This window comes from Pocillopora verrucosa, chromosome 8 (assembly GCF_036669915.1).
Source record: "Pocillopora verrucosa isolate sample1 chromosome 8, ASM3666991v2, whole genome shotgun sequence".
NCBI classification, from domain to species: domain Eukaryota; kingdom Metazoa; phylum Cnidaria; class Anthozoa; order Scleractinia; family Pocilloporidae; genus Pocillopora; species Pocillopora verrucosa.
The window spans coordinates 12,938,419-12,961,131 of record NC_089319.1 but is presented as its reverse complement, the minus strand read 5'-3'; the positions used below and the strand labels follow the sequence as shown (position 1 = coordinate 12,961,131).

General features: G+C 36.9%; 1 protein-coding gene and 1 long non-coding RNA gene across 2 annotated transcripts; one reads left to right on the top strand and one right to left on the bottom strand.

Annotated features, from left to right (window-relative positions):
* Nucleotides 1-200: 200 nt before the first annotated feature.
* Nucleotides 201-21,104, bottom strand: LOC131779932 (ubiquitin carboxyl-terminal hydrolase 7). The gene is made up of 42 exons (XM_059096544.2): nt 20,779-21,104; nt 20,460-20,637; nt 19,315-19,404; nt 18,430-18,503; nt 18,079-18,143; nt 17,193-17,281; nt 16,375-16,483; nt 15,960-16,048; nt 15,486-15,527; nt 15,198-15,252; nt 14,235-14,279; nt 14,030-14,065; nt 13,788-13,828; nt 13,374-13,423; nt 12,424-12,506; nt 12,206-12,315; nt 11,428-11,525; nt 10,690-10,745; nt 10,095-10,127; nt 9,860-9,904; nt 8,830-8,896; nt 8,069-8,138; nt 7,865-7,925; nt 7,406-7,476; nt 7,090-7,153; nt 6,663-6,764; nt 6,493-6,550; nt 6,214-6,252; nt 5,884-5,976; nt 5,433-5,500; nt 5,282-5,338; nt 5,078-5,121; nt 4,929-4,985; nt 4,698-4,797; nt 3,983-4,050; nt 3,115-3,505; nt 2,655-2,723; nt 2,505-2,552; nt 1,976-2,047; nt 1,454-1,502; nt 1,315-1,362; nt 201-625 (listed from the first exon to the last, which is right to left on the bottom strand). The coding sequence occupies exons 1-42, from the start codon at nt 20,828-20,830 to the stop codon at nt 519-521; spliced, it is 3,243 nt and encodes a 1,080-aa protein (XP_058952527.1). The 5' UTR covers nt 20,831-21,104; the 3' UTR covers nt 201-518.
* On the top strand, nt 16,230-18,589 carry LOC136282853 (uncharacterized). Its single transcript, XR_010718471.1, has 3 exons — nt 16,230-16,352; nt 17,594-17,656; nt 18,372-18,589. It is a non-coding gene; the product is annotated as an uncharacterized lncRNA (long non-coding RNA).
* Nucleotides 21,105-22,713: the final 1,609 nt, after the last annotated feature.

Sequence of the window (22,713 nt, the reverse complement as noted above, 5' to 3'; positions counted from 1 at the left end):
ACGCTGTCACGAATCAAAGAAAGAGAGTACGGCCAAAGGGTTGGAGTGGATTTGTCACATATAAAAATATCATGGAACTGGCCCCACGTTTGTCATTATTTTAACATAAGGATGGGAAAATCGCCAATAAGGAAAGCGACTTAAAACACGTTCGTGTGGTTTTTATTGCATACAAGATTTCATTATGAGCCGTCATAACATAAGTAAACGCATTATTTTAATTTGATATTCTCAAAGATGCGTGAGAGAGAACATTGATACCAACAAGATACCACATTACACGTAAAGTACACAAGCTTTGAAAGCATTTTACTGAAATGAACTTTTCCCGAAGTCAATCTAAAAACTGCCGCGCAAAAAAGGTCTTTACAACTGTACAAATTGTAACGTCAGCACGTCAATTGAGCCACTGACTAAATCCTTTGATAATTATTTATTAATGTGAAACAAGAGAATTCTTCCTCACACTAAAAAAAAAACATAATCGGTGTTTTTTTAAAAAGACGGCTATGCATTCCCTAGTTGTGGATTTTGATTGGTCGTTCAAGAAAGCTATACCGTGATCTCTTGGGAGCCTTGTTGAGATGATCCAGTCCCAGCCACGGTCTGCTCATGCTCTGAGCGCCTAAAAAACAACACATATTTAGTTAAGTCTCTTTTATGGTGGCTAAAACTCTCTCTTATTCGCAGAATAAGAGAATATACTAACATTTCCCTTCAACCCTATAAGAAAATTAAGACTTTGGCCAGTGGATTATTCTTAATTCTGTTACACCAAGGCAGAATTAGAAAACTAAAATACAGTAACGTGAGTTCTGATGAAGTAGCTGCCAAGAAAAGATGAATTCCTTCCGAAAGAGTTGTGTGAGAGACAAGAAACTGTTGAACCCTTTGACTCCCTGAAGTCACCAAGCCTATTTCTCTGCACAACTTTAATACATTTTAAAGCCGAAAGGTGATGAGGAGTGAAAGAATTATGAACTAGGGAGACGTTTGATGAAATCCAAAATGAACGACAAACAGTATGGATGATCAACATTGAGATACTGGGGGTGAAAAGGTAAAAGAAAGAGGTTCTTTTCGTCTTACCACGAGCGTGGAACAAAGGCAAGATTATGAGTGCCCATGAGGGATCTCTACGGTGAGCTAGGGCCATGACTAGGTTCATAGTGTATGTAACACGCGTCGTGCAAGTATCAGCATTGTGTAGACGTCTCGGGCGTTAATAAAATTATGCAGACGGCAAATTCTTTTGTTCACTCAACTCTATTAAACTTCTTTCAATTTTTTAGAGCAACGAACGGTTGTGTTTACCTGGTGTCTGCGGAAGAAAGTCTTTCACTGAGACGATTTTGTCCGATTCTGAAACAAGACAAATACACGGAAACCGAGAAAAGCATGAATGACGTAAGAACTCTTAAAACAGAGGAGGAATCAAGAATAATGAAGTTACCTTCTGGGAGGTATATCGCTCGTCCCATGTGAATAACTGCGAATTTAACCTACGGGAAAACATGAAAACATAAGCGGGTAATAAATTATATCATCGGCCTGCTTTTTTTGGTTGTTCCTGACTATATCTGCACATCTGATCGTCTTTGTTTCTGACTTTCTACCTATTTTCATACTGTCTACCTTATTGTCCATATTCTCAATTCCCTGCCTGTCTGCCTGGCTTCCTGTCTATTTGTCTATCTTCCTGTCTGCCTGCCTGCCTGCCTGCCTGCCTGCCTACCTCCCCGCCTGCCTGCCTATCCGTCTGTCTGCCTGCCTACCTCCCTGCCTGCCTGACAGTCTCTTTGTCTGTCTGTCTGTCTGTCTGTCTGTCTGCCTCTTTGCCTGTCTGTCTGTCTGTCTACCTGCCTGCCTGACTGTCTAACCATTTCTTTGTCTTTTCCTATCTGTTTGGAACCCTGTTAGCCTATCGTTTGTTAACCTTCTTTCAACTGGTATTGGTTGGAACAAAGTAAATTACCTTTTCAAATTCTTTTTCTTGAATGTCTATCTTTTCTTTTATTCTTTCTTTTAACTTGTTGATGGGTTCTCCCTGATAATAAAATGAACGTGTTTTTGTTTAGAAATTGTGGTACAAATAGAAAACACAGGTTATCTGGTTCCTTTCTACACCAGCCACACTCAGAATGGATGCCACACTAATCCACTGACAAGCTGCTTTTTAATGGTTTTTCTTTTCTTTTCCCGAGACCTACAACTAATAACAATTTTCCTTACAAGTAACCCAATTACCTATTCACTCTCGACTTGAGTTTCTGTTGACATCATTCTTCTCAGTTTCTACTGATTTTTCAAACCTTTCAGGTTTATTCCAAGTGGATCAAACTCCTCACCCTTGTTAGGTATGCATGTATTTTTTCACACCTTCAGATCAATTTGTGAAATCAATTTGTGCAACAAGAATTTCTCTATATTAAAGTTCACATGGCAACCAGGCGGACAATCAGACATGGTTTGATGCTACTCTCTTTTCATCTGAATGTACTTACATCAGTTATCCTAAGTAAAAATGGAGTTCCAAACGTCTGATAAATTTCCTGTTAAGAACAAAAAAGGAAAACAAATTTGCCACAAAATAACATATTTTTGGCGATAACAAATCACATAGTAACACCAAAGCACGATTTCAAAGGTTTTACCTTATTAAAGTGAGCCACAGGAACTAAAATTTCATCATTTGCTAGTTCTACTTCATCTTCGGGGACTTCCTGAAAAAAAAAAAACAACAACAACAATGAAAAACAACAACAAAAAAACAGTAAATCTACAGATAAGCTTGAAATGAATCTCCTTTACTATATAGTCTCCAGAGAAAGAGCCTGTGTGTACAGCATTGAGAGAGTAAACTACACCAAGATGGCAAACAGAGGTCGGCGGCAAAAAAAACTGAGAAAAAGAAAAAACAATAAACTTAATTTGTGACTGGTTCCCACACACCTCTCAAAAGTGGCAAAAATTGCACTTTAATGATACATAAGAATGGATACCTTATGAAAATTGCTTTGAACGTTAATTAGTCGTAAAGACTTCATGTCTGACTAAAATCTAAAAGACCGTTTTCAACATTTTCAATCCTCCTTGGAACATCACATACGTTACCTCTATTCTAAACGTTCTTTGTGACTGGGTGGCGAGATGTTCCAGTGGAACGTCATTGTTAACAATGTTAAACACTTTGGAGCTAATAATCTCTAGAAGCCGAAGTTTCCCCGTTCCATTCGGCTGTAAATCAACTTGTTCCCGAGCTTCGTTGAGAAGGTCTGCCACCGTTCCATCTTTATTTGGAAAGAGAGCGAGTTCTCTCTCTTCTTTGAACTGGTTGGCAACCCAAATACATTTGAATTGTCTCTTGTTTTCGAGTTGGTCGATAGGTATGCTTAGTATTTGGTAGTAGAGTTTCTTTGGTCCCCGTGGTTTATAGTAAATCAAAAGATCCCGCAAAGTTCCTTCATATGTACATCTTAGCGCACTCCCTGGTGCGTCGCGATATCTGAGAGACATAAGATAAATTGGCGTGAACTGGAAACAAAACACTGTGAAAAAAAAAAAAAAAAAAAAAAAAAAAAAAAAAAGATAGTAGGGGGACCTTAAATAAGCAGTCAGGACGACAACGTCGAGGAAACGTCGATTAAAAAATTAATTTAAATTCACAGTCAGAATTTCGCGAAAGGTTGAAAGTTTACCGTCTCTTACGGCGCCACACCTCAACTTCAGCATGACATTTATGATCAGGGTTAAGTTCCAGATTTGAACTTAAATAATTTGCCATCGCGGTTTCCGTTGTCGGACCACGTAAATTTTGGTGATTTCACGTCGTTGTTTGGCAGAGGACGATTTAGAAATGTCAGAACATAGATTTAAATTCACGTGCTAGGTTATAGCTCTAGTCATTAACTATTTTGTTTCCCCACGTCCTCGTTGCCGTCGTGGTTTGCTGAAGGTCCTTACTCAAGTCACAGTAACTTACGCCTGTCCTTTGAAAAATTGCAACATCATTGGATCAACCTCTAGGTTTGCTGCCACAGCCTTGGCAACCTGACAAGAAACGCACAGACAACCCATTGTTTAGTGACTTCATCAAGTGTATGAAGTAAGGGAATTATGTAACTATGTTCAATACGGTATAGATTAAGTAAACACAAAACACTTCCTTACACCTCCAAGGCGGTTCGAGGGTCGACGACTATAATCAAGTAAGTATTTTCTCGAATGCTCGCGCGCGATTCTGAGGAAGATTTGTTTTCTTTGTCAACTCAAGAAGGCGGTCCGTACGGAAGATTTTCGCAGAAATAGTTGTAAAACTACATTATCTACAAAGCTGGAAAGAACCATGTGTTCACTTCAAACGAGACAAATTTCGATCCAAAAGGATCGTTTATTTGCAAACTGGTTAAATACAACATACAGGAAGGCAATTTCATGTCAATTTCTATAACTCATATCTTATACGGATGCCTGTAAAAATCTTTTGCCTGGAGAATTAATCGAATGACGACCGAGACAAAGGAAGTTTGAGTGCATGTGTTTGCCTCCAGGAGCGAACTTGTCACTTGTTTGGATAATGTTTGGGGTCTCAAAGTACCTATACATGTTTTGGCATGTAATGCTTTTTTTCTCTAGACGGGCAAATCGATGCACAGTCCGATTTCTTTTCAGTAGTCAAATCAACAATTCATACTGACCTGCATATAGTTCATTCTTATCGAGAGTGTCACACTAAAGCCAGGGTCATTTACAATGTTCTTGTCACAAAATATGACTTCCACTCTATTGTGAAGATCCCTGGAAAACAATGAAAAAGAAAACTATTTGAGTACCTTCGACCAATATTTCCGAACACTACTTCAAAAGATGTTCTCTTTACTATTTTCAACGTTTTAAGAATTACTTTGAACACCACGGCAACACCCTACCTGAAATAGTCTGCTACTGTGGGTAATTCACTTGCGCTTAGCAAATCAGGTTCAGATCTAAACATGACGCAACAGTAGTAATATTAAAAATTTTGCAATTAAAGAGAAGAATTTTGCCATTGTTCCATTTCATACCAACACCTGCATACCTTTGGAAACAGATGATGTCGCCATCCATGAGTTCCTCCACTCCCTGTTGAAAAAAAGAAAGTGATGATATCAAAATAATGATAAATATGTAGTATAATTGATATGTTATTTCCACAGAAGGCGCAATAAGGTAATGACTTTCGCTCTTCAGCTCTCCCAAAAGGCAGAAAAAAAAGAATTTGTATAAGCTCGGGAACACATACCCGTTCAAACGAGACATTTAGGTCCTTGATTTGCTCCACGTAAGTTGTTTTCACTTCCTACAAAAAAGGCCCATAGAATGAGGAATCCTGTCTATGGTTTAGAAAAAAAAAACAACGAATACAGAGGTAAAAACAAGCCGAGCACTCTCACCTCAAACATGGCTATTGGTGTTCCAGGCGGTAACCCAGCTTTCTCACTTAACATAGGAATGAGATCCACTGAGAAGAACAAAACAGGATCAGTTAAGTATTGCAAACGACAATAGGGTGATACCTTGACAAAGGAGGCCTTCTATAGGGTTAGATGCCGGGGAAAGATGAGAACGTTGCACAGGTCAAAGCAAAAACAAGTGTTTTCGACGAGATCGCACATTGTTTATGAATGCAATTCAGAGTTCTATAGTCTGAGGACGCTTGTTGTAAATCAATTGGCCAATAAAGCGACCATCTTTTAAAAGAACATTTCGTTATCAAGAAGAACCAATAAGCCTGAGTAATCAATTCCTGTCCAGGCTGATGAAAACGACTCCTTCTCTTCCCCACCTCCTCAAGTTCAATACACGGCCAAAACCCGATAAGCAAGTTGACAACAATTTTCTTACCAAATTTTGTTGACAAAGGAGTGTAAAGATGACACACACAGGATAGAGTCTTTTGTACTGGGTCATAATGTTTGAAAAATAACAGGACGTCATCTGCAGCAGGAAAAATAAGAAACAAAAAATGACTTACTAATATCTAATCAACTTGATTCGATATGACATAATCTAAAATTTCGTTACTACAAGTTTGGGTGATGATTTACAGTATTCGTTCGAAAGAAAGCAAAACATTTTACTAAAAGAGCGACATTAAAAAGAAGTTTTTATGAAAGTGGAACATGTTGCAGCTACATTATGCCATCTAGACAGTTGTGATAAAAAACAACTTACTTGTCTTATCAAAGACTGGTAGTGACACTTTTCCTTCTTCTACAAGAACAGAATAGAATGAGTTAATATCAACAGGTCAAATGCGTTGATAACGACGGATCAATTGTGTAGAATCGCCATTGATCTAAACTGAATTCCTAATTATACCGTGAGACGCTCCTATGAAAAAATCTCACGCGACCTAGCATTGAATGATTGCTGTATAATTCACTAAAACGAGTCAGGGAGTTACGTTTTAAAAGCTAAATGTCAGGCCATACAATAGATAAATATTCTTACCAGGATCAATTGTTTCTAGGAATACACACCACTGTGATCCGTCCACAATTTGGCCCAGCTTCAAGAGAACGAAAAAGAAACACTCGGTTAAATATCTACCCCGGATTTGTTAAAATTTCAAAATGAAATGTAATTATGGCAGCTAAGAAACTGTAGCTTAAACAAATTACCGTTTTATCCAAACTTCCTTCTATGTCAAATAAACTGGGCCTTGTTGTGCCGTTACTTCTCGGCTGAAGTGGCCACGGTCTAATTTGATTCACTGGGTATCCCTGTAAGGCGAAAAGACAAGGTTATACAAGGTAGTTTGGGTATAAAGAAACTTGACCTGTTACAACTATAAGAAACACTCGACCACGAAAACGTGCTGCAAACGCACAATAGTTTAGGAGTCAACTCTTTATAATAAGTTCACGCTACGTTGCGTACTTTAAGCAAATTCTTTTGCCGCAGAGTACTCATTCAAAACTGATCTACTGGTGAGAAAAAACGTATTTCAATGAAAGAATCATTTGAGAAAAACCGAGAATTGAGAAAATGAGCAGAGTTTGCGCCAAAATGGACAATATGATTAATTCAACAAGTTGAATTTCTTACCAGACCATCAGCAAGAATAGCCAAAACTTCGTGAAGTTTCTTTGATTTTAGAACTTTGAAACTCCTACAGAGGGAGAAAAAAACGTTGAAACAATTGTCTCATAAACGAACTCTTCATGGATGGAGTTGTAGGTCAGTTCTTACTTAGTACGACACTAAATCTTCTGAAATGGTTCTTTTCAAACAGATTCAAGTGGATATCATTGGGAGGTAGACTGCAATGGGCAACCAAGGGGAGGTAAGGGGAGGAAATGACCCAACGATTTACAATGTACTCCTTCTGTTTAAGAACTTATCGCATGCTATCGAAACTCACTTCATTTTGGTTTTCTCTGGATCAAAAAGATCAGGTCCCTGGTGTCCCGCGAATTGGTCTTCAGTCACAATCTGAACAATAAAGAAGTAGAAGTTAACCTCACATACAAGATATTTATACCCAGGTGTTGTATTTGGGCCTTTTTTCATGCCATCGGAGTTTAGTGGAGGTAAACGCGAGGCATGTGCAAAGGGCGAGTCACGCGCAAGACGAAGGAAGGACACGTGACCTGCACAACGCACTTGTCTCGAGCTTACATCAGCTTGCATTAGACGAGCACACATGTCACATCTGTTATACAGACTACGGTAATTATAATAGAGCAATAGCTGTGCGGGTATGTAAGCCACAAAATAGTTCTATAGGGATGTTATTTACTTAAAACGGAGATTTATAAGATTATACAAAAATTTTCTCTCCCTGTCGTCAAATTTGAAATAAGTTTGGTAATAAACCTACATCCACTGTCATGTACAAATGAGCTTCTTGTCTCTCCTTCCTTCTCTGTGCTTCAAGTCTCCTGCAAGTCAATAATAAAGCTTTCATTTATTGACGGAAATTTGTTTACTAACACTAAAATTTCATAATTTTCAGCCGCAGAGCACCTTCATTAATCAACGATCATTTTAAAAACCAAAAACTTTACTTAATCTGTTTTCTTACTTCTCTTCCTGTAGTCTTTGTACTAGTGTATCAGGAATTGTACACTCATCTACATCTTCAAGAATATCCTCTGTGAAAAATAAAAAGTACAATAGTATTCACCACATAGTGCCATCGAAACTCTTCTTTCAAGCAAAGGAGGAAGTTCATCAGAATATCCCAACATGAGAATTAGTTACAGGTTTGCCAGAAACTGTTTGTATATACCTCTTCCAACCGAGTTCGAGGCCTTAGTGCGAAGCCACAAATCCGAGGTGAAAAAAAACGAGGTTCCGTAACTTACAGTACGGACCGAGAAAACGGGGATAGCAATGTATTTATTATATCTCAAGGGTCATATAGAGGGGAAAGATTTTAATTCCGTGAACTACGGCCGGCCTAATTGATCGATCATAGCGCACGTACTAACTGGAAGATATTATAAATTGTCCTTATTTGACAGGACCACAATCAGTAAATGTGGATTTGAGTCAATAAACGTAGTTCTGCTCATCAAGCTAAAACTTTTGACACTTGCTACTGGGAACTAATTTTTCTCCAAAAAAATGAGACAAATTTTTTTTTTAATGCATGAACTTGTTTTGTTTGAGTTTTAATTATTTTAACGAGTTCCTAGCAGGGAAGCTTTTTCATAATATTTCTCTCCACAAATTTAACTGTTGGCCTCAAGTTCGTTTATTAGTGCCATTTTTTCTGACTTACACCAAAGCTCATTAAATGTAAGTCATCATTAAACACGTAAGGTAGAAATGGCTACTTACTCATTTCATTATCCCTGATGTAAACCAACATATACGCATTCGTACAATGCTTTACTGTAATGTCATCCTGTAACAAAACATTGGCTTGGTCAATTTCCACCACACACAAGAACTGAATGGTCTAAGAATGCTGTGCACGAAGGAATAATCTGATCATAACTGTTTAATTATGTGTAAAATCAAGTGCACCTCTTCGTCTACTGAATTATACTGGAGTCAATTTGGACATCTTAGTATCAAATGTAGTTTCTGGCTTTAGACTGCCAGCGAATAAGCCGGAAATTAGCTACCTTCTATGGCATGTGAATAACAGGGCTTAAGTCAAAGCTGTTAGTGAAGGTATATTATGGGTATAGACATAAGAGTATGAAAGCCTGCGTTTGTACGTTGGTGATTATTCTGGGCCACAACATTTGCCATTTCCTAGTTTATTTACATATATAAACATGTATAAAGGGGGCAGGTTTCAGAGAAACTGTGGTGCCGCATCGGTGAGGGAATATAACGCGATAATTTTGTTATAATCAACTAGGTTGATAATGTAAATTGGCCACAGTTAATAATTTCTAGAGCTGACTTTTCGAGCGTAGCCCTTCACCCGACGAAGGGCTTACGTCAGCTTTGAAACTCTTCACGGTGGCCAATTTACATCACCAACTCAGTTGATAAAACCAAAATTATCTCTATGTACATATATAGGTTATGAGCCTGGGCCTGATTTCCGCCCACATTTCCTGTCTCTTTCCCCACTGGTGTTTTCTTCAACAGGTTTTTTCTGGCCACCGTTTTAACCACAGTGATTGTAAGAGGTTGCTTAGCTCTCCAGTTATTTGATTTGAATGCACAGTGACAGTGATTACTGCTAATGTAATGATTCTGTATCATACGTGGATTGTATACATAGGGTCTTCTAGATATTCTTTGAGTTGGTGCTTGGTCAAACAGTGCAAAATAAACCTAGTGGTTCAATATTTGACCTGTCTGTTGTGTGTTGAAGCTAAAATAAGAAATTTAAAGTAAATCTGCCTACCTCGTATCCCCCAAAGTTATTGTCAATCGCTTCTTTTTTAGTAGCCTGCAATAATTAATTATGGCTTTGAATTAGGAAAAAATATAAATGCTAGCTCTAAAACAACATACAAATGTTTAAAGAACACCGCTCAAGAATTTAGATATGTATCTCTGCATACAGTTCCCTCCATGAACCTTTTATTTACAGTTTGGATTTTGGTTATTCCATATCCATATCCATATCCAGAACTTACCAATGACACAACATCGTCATCAAACTTGCACCACTGAAAATTAAAGGAGTAGTGTCATTTAATGGTCATTACATGAGGAAAACATTTGACACCACAAACTAAAATGTATACAAAGTCATGTATACAGCATACAGCCAGAACTCTATGCCCCAAAGTAACCTTTAAACGTTCTAAACAACAAAAATTGTCTTTGAACATCACTTGCATTCTCTCATAAGAGGCCATCTATCATGGGCAACTGAAACCACTATTAACACCACTGAAAAGTCTACCCTTGTCCAAATGTTTATATGATTTTATAACCTCTCATGGGTATTACATGTATTTCCATATGATCAAAACTATCACCAGTGTGAACTGGGACACAAAATATACTCAAAGTTTGAAATCACAGCCATGCTTGTTTTTTGCAATTAACCATCTGTTCCCAGCCCTGCTAGAGGTACAAATTGAGACATAAACAACGCACTAAAATACTGCGGATCATGGTAGGGTCCTACAAGCCACTGTTTAGATTTAACATCCCCAGTTGTCTGCCCAGCTCTCATAGGCAACCAATGATGAAAATAACAAAAACAGAGACTATGAGTCATACCCTTCCATCACCGTTGGGGTTGATGTACACAACATAATGTCCACCATGGTTATCTCCTAAAAATACAAATTTCTAAAAGTTAAAAACTTATGAGATATAACAACAAAACAGTGAAGGTGAAAACACTTTCTTTCACCCTTTGGGGCCCTTGTGTGGTTTAAATTACCTTTTTTTGAAGTACCTGAAATATTACATCTCAAGAATTAATTTAACAGGTGCACATTTAAGCTGGTTTTTGGCATAAAGGTGTGACAAAGAAAATAAAATATGAGTCCCTAACAAGCAATTCAACCCTTCCCCCTCTTCTGATTTTGCTGTACCAAGCTTTGCCTCTGAGTTACAGAAAAGTAGTTGGTGAGGTAGGCATACAGGGTCTATAAGTACCAAGTCTCAACATTTCTGATCTTTGCTGCAAGCAGGAAACTTGAAGTACAGTATCTGAACCAAATTTAGGGCCTAGCACACCCACACTTTTCTTGTTGCTTAGTCTGGTTGTTCAATTCCTCATTAGAGATACAGATCTTTTCCTTTGTTCCATCCCCCATGGTAAAATCTTTCTTTGTTCAACTACCAGATTGAATATGAACATTTTCTATTTACAAACTATTTACAGCAACAAGCTATCTAAATGAATGTGTACTTGACAAATTGGAGATTCTAACTTCACTGGAAAGGTATACAACTGTGCTGAAAAGAAAGCTCTTTCACCCTTAAGAATTAAATGTAAAATGGATTTACCACTATGTACAAGAACAGCATGTAATGTATACTGTCCTGGGTGCTCTTCAGGATCTTGAAGAAATTGGTTTAAATCAAGCTTCTCCATAAATTCACATCTAGAAAAAATCAAACGCAGTTATAGCTTTGTTTAAACAAGAAAATAATAGCCTGAGGAATAAGAAACTGACCTACTCACTAAGCCTAAAATTTAAAGCTTAAAAGTGCCATTTTTTTTAAAAACAATGAATAGTGCTCCAAGTTTGGTTTGGTATCATGGCCATTAGCAAAAAACTTTGGTGATCAAATTTTAAGCAAAAGTGCTCAAATTGGTAACCTGTGCTTAGCAGTCAAGTAGCAAGCTGCAATGCTTTCATTCTCTAACTACCATGATCTAAAGTTCAAGTGAGATAAACATTTGCATTAATATCATTAGTGCTCAGTAAATGTGCCTCTCTCCTTGGTTCTGCAAGTGTCTTGAGATGTCATGTGGGCCTTAAATAAGTGATTCCTGGCCACTGAGGATTAAATTTCGTTTCTAGCAACCGTTTCCTGATTTTCAGTTCCCAAATGATAACTTAAAAAAGTTCGAAGTTGGAGCACTGATCCAGGGGGGAAATGATCCAAATTTGTCAGCAAAACTGATAGGACTGGTCTTGCTAATTGGCAAATTTTAACAGAAAGGCTACATATATGGTGTGTACCACAATTAATTATGTGCGATGACCACAGACAATCCTTTATCAAAGATGAATTAGTCATAATAATTCTGTTCAAGTATTACAATTCTTGGACAAACCTGTCATTTATTTTAACATTTGTGTCAGTCATTGGGTCATACTGAAATCTCATTAACTGAAGATGGAGAACAGGAGGCAATTTTGCAAAAATTACCCCCTTTTTAGCTTCCTGATAAAAGAGGATGAAATCAAATTCAGAGGTGAAGCATATGAAAGGTATACAAAGCAAAACACAACAAAATCAGAATAAAAATATTTTATCCAGTAAGACACACACCTGAAGACCATATTCCCCAGCATCATATTTGTTATCTCCATCCAAAGTTTCCACAGCAATGTACTCTTTGAATGACTCATAAACTGAAATGATATGACCAATGAAACCATGGCATAAGTTTGTAAGGTAAAGTCTGATCTCAAGCCAAGAAACCCCAAGCACCATGACATATCTCAGGGTTTATTATATGATGGGACTAGGACATGATGGGACTAGGACATGATGGGACTAGGACATGATGGGACTAGGACATGATGGGACTAGGACATGATGGGACTAGGACATGATGGGACTAGGACATGATGGGACTAGGACATGATGGGACTAGGACATGATGGGACTAGGACATGATGGGACTAGGACATGATGGGACAAGGACATGATGGGACTAGGACATGATGGGACTCAGACATGATGGGACTCAGACATGATGGGACAAGGACATGATGGGACTAGGACATGATGGGACTAGGACATGATGGGACTAGGAGTATTGTATCTACACCTGAATGGGATACCTGTTCATTAAAGGTTACCCCACCCCCTGCCCTCCTCTCTCTAGCATTTCGTCAGGATTTTCTAGGAGTTTACCACTACACCTTAACACTCCTAGGTGAAGCAAGAAACTTTAAGAGTGAGGCATCTTGCCCATAAAAACAATGACTAACATGCCACTTGTCCATGATGGCATTGTTGCAAAAATAACAACATTTAATATACAAAGAGAAAGATGCTTTTCATCTCGTCACGAGTGTGGGACAAAGAAAAAATTCTGAGTCCCCATGAGGAATCGAACCTCAGACCTTTGGATTCTGCACTCTGATACTCTACCACTGAGCCACAGAGACTCCATAGTCAGCGAGGTCTATTATTTTATATACATTTACTATTTCTTTAAATTTTATTTCATTATATACTATTCAATATGCATGTAACCAGCCAAAACTTACTGTCTTTCTTGCCTTTAACATTCAGTTGAATATCATAGAATGGCTCTTCTCTGAAATCAGAATCAGTATCATTACTAGAGTTAGGTAAAATATCAATATTGAAATAAAAGTAACCATCAATAATAATTTGCAACCTAACTTACATTTTAAAACAAAATTCATAATATATGCACACACAAAATTTAAGTCTGACAGTGCAAAGAAAATATGAGGGCTTTTCAAAGACCAAAACTGAACCATAATAATTATTGTAAATCACAAGCCAGTCTGCAGTGTATGTGTCTGGACATTAACATGTATGGTATGAAGAAATTGTTTATTAAATGCAAGGGTACTGCTGAATGAGACAACACTAGAACACTTGAAGCTACCATTGATAACCTACTATGAAGGAGTATGTTTTAAACAACCCACCTCTGTGACACATAGTCCACATTTGTACACTTGATATATGACTGAGTGAAAAAAACAAAAACTCAATTAAATTGTGCCAGGTTCATACATTACTTCAGATCAACTATCTGGCTATAAATCAAAGTTCATTAGTCTTTAAGTACTTTAGGGTAAGGTGGAGCTGTAATATCTTAAAGTACAAGTACAAGATCTTACAACTAAAAAAAAAACCACTTTGTTCACCATGACACTACTATACATACCAGCATTTTTCCTTCTAACAATCTTGGAATTGTGCCCTACAAAAACAGAAAAAAGATTTGTTGATGATATTTTTGTTTGCACATCCTTCTGTACATCCTGCTCACTCCAGCAATTAAAAGGACTATACCCATATATTACAGACCTGTAAACTTTTTTGTCAATTGATAGCATGTTGATAGACATCAAAGTAGAGTTACATCTCACCTCAACACAAGTTCCCTTCATTTTGCTTTCCATGTTATCCAGTAACTGCAAAAAGGTTGTGTAAAACAAATGTTTGAAACACTTCATGAAGCTAAATTGTAATTTAAAAAAATCATTTGGATCCTTCTAAGAAAGACAACTACACCATGCTTCATTTTTTCCTTTACTCATCTTTATCAGTTAGTGAGACAAAACACAAATGGAATGGAATGCATAATTCTGCTGTCATCCTAGCAAAATCACCAAAAGTTTGAAGTCATTAAAGCAAAGGAAATTAATAGGTACAAGATGTTTTTACATTTCTATGCTTTTAACATCCTATTAGAAGAAATCAACTGCTGCTTTTAATGGTCACCCAAGGAATTTCAGAAAGCCCTCTAACGGGTGTTTTTAAATAAATTATGGCAAACCTCTGAATAGACACATATCAAAATTGAAATGCTTTCCAAACCCCTTATATATCACACAATTTAGGAATACAAATGAGTTCTTGCTACATGTAGTGTGTTACAAGGAGCGACCTTGTCAACTTTTGAAATTTTCAAAGTTGCAAGAAGTCAAAAAAGTTGATTATTGAGAGCTCTCAAAACATTTTTTTATGGTATTTCTAGAAACCAATGTGGTTTTATTTACTTACTGCCAAAGATATTTTAATGGGCAAAGTTTGAGGGAAAACTTTTTTCTGATGCAAAATTCCTTGGACTTTTTGGATCTTGCAGAGATCGCCACTTAATGTTTACCATGAACAAGGTTCAGCTCAGCTTGTACATATAGTTATTGAATACTGTTATATTTCAGGCTTGGTTGTGAAATAGCATTATCCACCAGATAAATCATAATCCAGTGGATAAGTGTGATTTTAATAATTACCAGACTACAATATCTGTTGGATAGTATTTCATCAAGTGGATAGTGTTATCTACCCTTCAAATAACCAGGGCCAGTACTTAATCACAGTCTTACCACTCGACACAATTCTTGAACATCATGCTGCATAAAGCTGTCAAGTGTCTCCCACCTAAGAGGGGAAAAACAGTCACACATTCCTTGGTAAGTGAAACAATCCTCTGGATGTTTATGTATCTATTTAATCTTGCTACATGTAATATCAAACATCCAAAGGTAACTTCTAAAAATGTTAAGATTTTACATGTAAAATCAATAGCCAAAGTCAGCAGCAAACTATGTAATTTTAGGTCAAACAGTATTAAAATTAATTCAAGGATACAAATATGTCTGTAATACACTTACCCAAATGATCGCGTTAACTTCTTTGTGCCAACTGCTTTATCACTAATGTGAAAATAAAAAGTCACATTTACAGATAAAAGTTAGTAAATGCAGACCATTACACAAAGGCTACTTTGTATGTCGTATGTGTGAAATATAGAAGACATCTCAATGCACCAAAAGAGCCACTTCTTATAATAAAATATTACTAGTACCAACAGGACAATCATAACTTATACCCCATTCACATCAACATGTTTTAAAGCTGTTTTATCAAACTCAGTTTGAAATAATTTCAAATAATTCTTGATAGAAGCTGCTTACACTGATGTTTGTCAACTTCAAATTTAGCACAATGAAAATATACAATAAGTCAAAACTTACTCAAGGCTGTTTTGCTAGTGTGAATAGCAGGAAGTGCCTTTCCACACAATCTAAGCTCCTAAAAGGAAGTCTGAAACAAGAGGGAATGTGAAGTTCCTTTTCAAGACTGACCTGTTTTGTAGCTCATAGAAAGTTCTTTGAAGGGCAAAAGCCACACTTCTATTTGGGTCGTCATTCTCTGTGGGCATTTGATAGACAGCCTGCAAAGATATTTTGCAAACACATTTAAATTGCCCACGTAGTCACAAACACATCATGACTTGCTATTTTTCCATTTTGGCATATGTCTGTTTGTCGTGTATCTAGACTACAAAATGGCAGACAACAACACTCAAAATGGAACTGCTGGTACATACAAATGAGTGATACTTCCATACGAATACCACAAAGGAATATTTAAGATGAACAGTTTTCATGAAGCACAAAAAGACTGTTTTATCCTTGCGAAAAGCAGAGGCCGAGAGGAAGGATACTGTTTTACATTATGGAAAAGCTTAATATGCAGTAAGGAATTTTATTCTCTTACCTTTCTTAGTTTATTCGTAAAATATAAAGTTTGTAGCAAAGAGTTCATGTAGCATGTTGCCCCTTGATTCTTCAGTCCAACATAACCAGTATGTTTCTTTGAATCCCACCTAGAAAAAAACATTTCTCCAATTAACAAATTCAAACCCTGCACTCTGACAAACTTTTTTACACCATACTAATTAAGCTGTTGGTACACCTGATCAATACAAACACTTTCCTGATATTTCAACACTACTTTCAAAATGCTTTGTCATCTCAAATTCTGATAGCATCAAAGAAGATACCATTCATTGAGGATGGTCTTTCTAGAAAGCTTACCCCAGCACATACATGTCCCTATACATACAGTTGTGCACATGTGTAAACAGCTGCTGTGTTTAATTTTTATGAATACTGCTCCACTTGACACAAATGACTTCCACTATAATGGCTTGGAAGTATTTTAAACCTTTTGCATTTTCTCTTAATCCCAACAAGTAATTTAGAAGGTCCTTAACGACATATCTGTATTGTTGATGTGCCACTTGTTTGAACTCTATCATTCCTAAGATATTATCTGCAAGTCTCCTTACCGTTATACAGTTCTTATTATGTCTCTTCAGAGAATTTGTTATTGGATCAACTAATAGTCTCACACTTTATATTTTTCTTTTCTTTACTCTTATTGTCTGCTTAATATTGTTTTGATGTTGTAAAGAGGAAGCACATGTATGTCTTGGTTATCCATGGAATTTTAAGGCTTAAACTATTTTGTCTGCTCCAGTAATACCTTTGGAAAGCTGAAGCAGAAAAGAGTATAGCATCTACGAGACTTACGCAACTCCGTGAGGAGCTTCTGCTGCTACATGTACTTCTAAGATGATAGAGTCATCTTTTATAAAACCTTTGTTAGGATCAAGAGCATCCTGCATGAAAATAAATAAATAGTAGACTGTAAAAATATTTAAGAGTAATAGCTTTGTCTTTTGAAGACTTCATCAAAGGAGCCAATTCTAACCACACAGTTACTTCTTTACAATAATCTGAGATAACTTCTAAACAACTACAAAAAGGAAACTAACCAAAAATTTTGAAATCATTGAGAAACATCTGTCAAGCTAACTAAGGAAAATGTTTTAGCATAATTATGAAGTAGAACAAATTAACATCATAATAATATTCATGCCTCCTAAATACAAGATATCGAATGATAAATAATTTTGCTCATGTGGTGTCAGCTTGCAGGATGAAGCTGGATATTGATAACTTGATGACCAGCATTTCAGATAAGATAACAAAACGTGAGTTAATTTCTTATTTTTTCCCTGTCTCTGTATTTTTAAACCTGTAAAACAGCTGCATTATAAAAAACCAGACAATGGAATACATCAACAGATCACAGAATACAAAACTCTCCACAAATTTTGAGTGCACATGTAACACACTAGATATTGAGTCATTTCTGGATTCATAGTTGAAATGCCCCCTTCAGGACCCCCCCCCCCTCCATCTAAAGATTAGCTTTGTAATAACCCCTACCCCTACCCCTACCCCTACCCCACCCCCTGTCTCATTCCTTCCTGCAACTGTTGAAGATTTACAGTCCACCCATGAAAGTCATACAGATGTAATATAAGATGGGCACCTACAGGTGCATGGATGGCTAAATACAAACAACCATTTAGCATACATGAGTTTAGATCAGAGTGGTAAAATGACTTACATTCCATGGTACAAAGTGACTAAATCCCCAGTCATTTTCTTTTGAAAAGAAGAGGTGAGAGATTTCTAAAGAGAAAGAGTCCACAGTTAAAAGAAAAGATATGCACATATTAAATGATGGTTCCTTTCCAAGACTGCACATTAAATTTAAGTCTACAGACAATTGGATGTTCTGTCTGATCAGTGATTCACATCCTAAAATCAAATGAGTGACTCATTTTTTGCAGCCACCCCTTGTTTTTAAAATCACACTCTCACTTTCTACTCATCTAGCTCTATCCTTTTTTCCCCAAGAATACAAACCAGATAGTTTCAAGATGTCCTTTTAAAATTTTACAATCTAACAACTCACTTCTTGAAAAGTCTTCACCACCTTCTTGTTGAGTGACAAGAGTCAGTCTTGCTGAAGCCTGGCAAGACCATGATCTGAAGAAGAAAAGGCAAGCATTTCAGAAGACAACATAAAAGACTGCTTTAGGTATTAATTTAAGCCCTGAATGCAATATAATAAAGATAAAATACCAATATGCTCTTTTAGCAAACAAACTTTTACACATATCAATAACAATAATTTTCTAACTTAACATACATGTGTGGCCAAACTACTTCAACTAAATATAAATTGTGTACTTTCTAAGTGAATAGAATTCATTTCATTAATGACATAACCAATATCCTTGGGCAAATGTATATGCATTTGTAATAAATGAACACCACCTACAGATGTCAAAATTTAAATAGTTCCTGCATATATGGTTCAAATATGAAAAAATGCTGTACTTTTTTCAATACTATAGGACTAGAACAACACAATCATTGTTGCAACTTAACTACCAGTAATACTTGCATAAGTAGTTTAATATCCTTTTTCTCAGACAATAAATACAAGGGGTAAATTGTCGTAACACTGCTTTTAAAATTTCCCGTTAGAATAACACACAATGTGGCATGAAAATAACTGCAGCTGTTGTTTCAAACAACCTGAGGAAAAGGATGTATGCACTGTTCAAAGTATATCTGCTTATTGTGCATTGTGGTGAATAAGAAATACACAAATGACATCCTTGTCTAACTATATAGAGTCAGCCACAATTGAATATTGCAATGTTTTGAGTGCTTCGCTGCCTGCCAACAAAAACTTGAAGTTGAATAATGTTTTGCGACAGAGGGAACGCTAGTTGGCTGGAAACATCTAATGATAATGTACATTTTGACAAAAAAGCTGTGACACACTTACAGTGACTCTGTCTCTGGGTTACACTGCAGAAAGAATCCCACACTTTTGACTTTGTCATTACTGGAATACCTTGGCATACACATGATGCGCCTAGAAAGAAAAGTCTTGTTGATTGAAGAAAAAGTCATGGAAATTTTGTTTTTTAATTTCCACTGTAAATCTCTAGTATAACCCGCAATACTAACAGTTGAGAGAGATAAATATACTAAGATGAAATAAAACAAACAAAAACATGCACATGAATATCACTTTTTTACTGTGATAGAATACCTAACTTAAAAACAAAACTGACTGAGAAATACTAATACATGAAAAACAATATTGAGGTTATAAACTTTCACTTTCACCCCACAGCCATGACTCAAATCCTTCCCTCATTCCTCTTACTTTCCTAGTTATCAATTACAGGAATTAGCTTGTTTAAGATGCAACAGACAATTGAAAAAAAAAGGCACAAAAAAAACATATTCCTCCAAATCTACTGTGGAATATAGAGTACAAAGTGACAATATGGAAAAATAATGTAGGTAATTGGGTGAAAAAATCAAATTAACAACTCCAAATAATAGATGTACATAATACTACTTTAGACGTGTATTTTTAAGCAAAATGACAACCAATATTATATTTGCATAGTCACCATCCAAGCATTATTCTTTATAATGCTTTATGCAATCCTGACTCCCAAAAATGAAGAAGTTTATTGAATGCCTAAAGCAATGTCATTTTCATCACCTCACTTAAACGAACACTAGGTGTATAGATATAGAATAAAATCCAGAAGACATCCAAGTAGCAGTAAGGAAAGAACGTAAACATAAAACATTACAATTGTAAATAGAAGCACACTTTCCACTCTCTCACAGGTGTTCAATGTACTTAGAAAAGATAAATGAAAAAAATTCTCGTGGATGAAAAATCATTAGCAATGTAACAACCAGATTGACAAAAACCTTAAAACAACAAAATACAACGGTTGAATGAATAATTCATAAAACTTAATCGATTGCGGGGAAAAACTTTAGAGCTCTGAGACATGGTATCTCAAGAAATTTGAGAACTATAATTCCTCAACGATCAACCGATTATTTATTGAGCCATATCTATAAATTTTCGTCACACGCTAACAAATTTTGATGCCTTACCATGGTAAATTCCTCACGTATATGGGGTCACTAAGAGTTGTCTTGTCTAGTTTGCTAAAATTGAGCACAGTGAAACGAATTATTCCTTCAGGTCTCGCCGTGTCCTCTTCCATCACAACATCCTGCGGTTCACTCGGAGAAGAAAGCCCATTTGGCACTGTAGAATCTCCACCAGCATCTAACGGAAAACGCGCGAGCAAAACATTTGAATTCATCACAAGCTAACCTTGAACTAGCTACAATGGTAGCTTCCGTGATGTGCAAAATTTAAACGAGAAGTAGTAAGAGCGGTCTTAAATTGCCTCTATAGAAGAAATACCTTCTTTTGTATCCATTTCCTCCTGATCACTTTCATTTTCCGTCGCTTTCATTCTTTCTTCTTCCACTTTGCAGTTTGAAATCTTGGGACGACTTTTCGACGAGCGAGTCCCCGTTACTACTTTAATGTGTTTACTAGCTATGCGGCCAATTGCGCCCCAAAATCCCGAGCCGGGAAACACGGCGATTATTTCTTATTGCATCGACAGTTTCACAACCTAACGACAAAGTGTGTGATCGTCAATCGCAATGGAAAGAAAAGTATCTAAATCTACCGCTACAACTACTTCTCGTCCTCCATTGTGACATTTGGCTTAGGCTAACTGCAAAGAGTTGTGGGTAAAGAGACTGCGCAGTTTGGGCCATACCTCTCCCCATTCCACTGAAAAGTACATACATGCATTCTGGTGAGTGTGTCGAGTTCATGTTAGGCAGGAAATGCTTATGACATGAAATATTAACTTACTCAAGTGCTAAGGAGTTTCCTCTCTGTTTTATGAGCAAAAAAGGGAGCCTAATTGGCGCCAGGCAAGAATCCAAAGTGTTCATAAAGTTTTCGCAGCTTGAGAGACTTGCAGAGTTCCTGAGCCTAACTCGAAAGTTCCAACCATGCGATCTCTCATCGGTTCTACATGTATTTCAGATTTGGTTCTCAGAAATCAAATTCTGTGTTGTTGGTAGACTGCCTTTGAAAATTCCTGATCAGCTTAAGTGACCGAGAAAAGTGACTTAAGGCTATTTCAGGAGGTAATCAAAGAAATACTTTTCGCATAATGCGCCGATCTCATTCGAAGCTTTAACATTCCCTCCCTCTGCTCCAGGCAACGCACGGGCATTGAATATTGTTTGTGTTCGGGAGCCTTACCTGGGTGGGGAATTTGAACCGAAACTGTCAAGTCTTTTCAGATGAATAAACATGTCTTATCTTTTAATACGGAAATGTTAAAAGGGGAAAAGTTCACTTTCGCAAGCAGGTGGTTTAGAAGAAAAGGTCTAAATGAAAATTAGAGAGTAGAGAGTTTTAGATCCGCGTTTGTTTCTGAATACGTGTGACTAAAAACATCTAGGAGTCACGTGACCAGACTCAGCGGTCACGTTCGCCGTTTTTAAATATATATATATAAGGTTAAGTCTTTTCTTTATAACCAATCTGTTTGGGACGCTAGAAAACCAATCTTTTAGCTACATTTTGTGTTTGGAATGAAGTACCTCATACTTTTGTGTAACTCAAGATGGCGGTTCACATGTTGATTTTTTTTTTAGGTGAAAGCCGACGTCGATCTGAAAAGCTGAGTCTCGAAACTTTTAACTTCTAATCACAAACTGCTAACCGCGGTTTGACGTTTGCGGTGAACGCACCAAACGTGTATCTAAAACTCTTTTAGATCTTTTTTTGCGCCAAAATTAACGATCAAATCCGGCACGTGGGCGGGGCATTTGAACCCAATTTTTGATGTTTTTGATATTAAGACTTCGAATTGATCGACGCATGAACTCTGAACTCAATTGAACGGATAATCGGAGGATCTCAGTGGAATAGTGGTCAGCCGTCAAATGACCTAAATCCTGACCGCCGACCAAGAATGCAAAGCATGAGCCGTCAACCGTCAATAAAGTCAACTAACAGAAGCCGTGAAATCTCCCAGATATTCCTTGTGGACAACTAAATGGGGTCTGCGTAGAGGAAGCGGGCAGTTACTTAGGGGCAGTGCTTTGGTAATGCATTGACCGGTCACAGTTTTAGCGATGAAATGTCAATTATACCTTGGGAATCTTTCTATTTTTTAGAGAAAAAAATTGGGTCATTAATATATTCGCACAATTTTATCCTATTACGAAAAATCAAATCTAAATGTGCCGACTTGATTTCTCATGATAAACTGCCATGAGCAGAAGGAGGGAACTCCCATATCCAAAAGGACAAGGATGTCTGAAT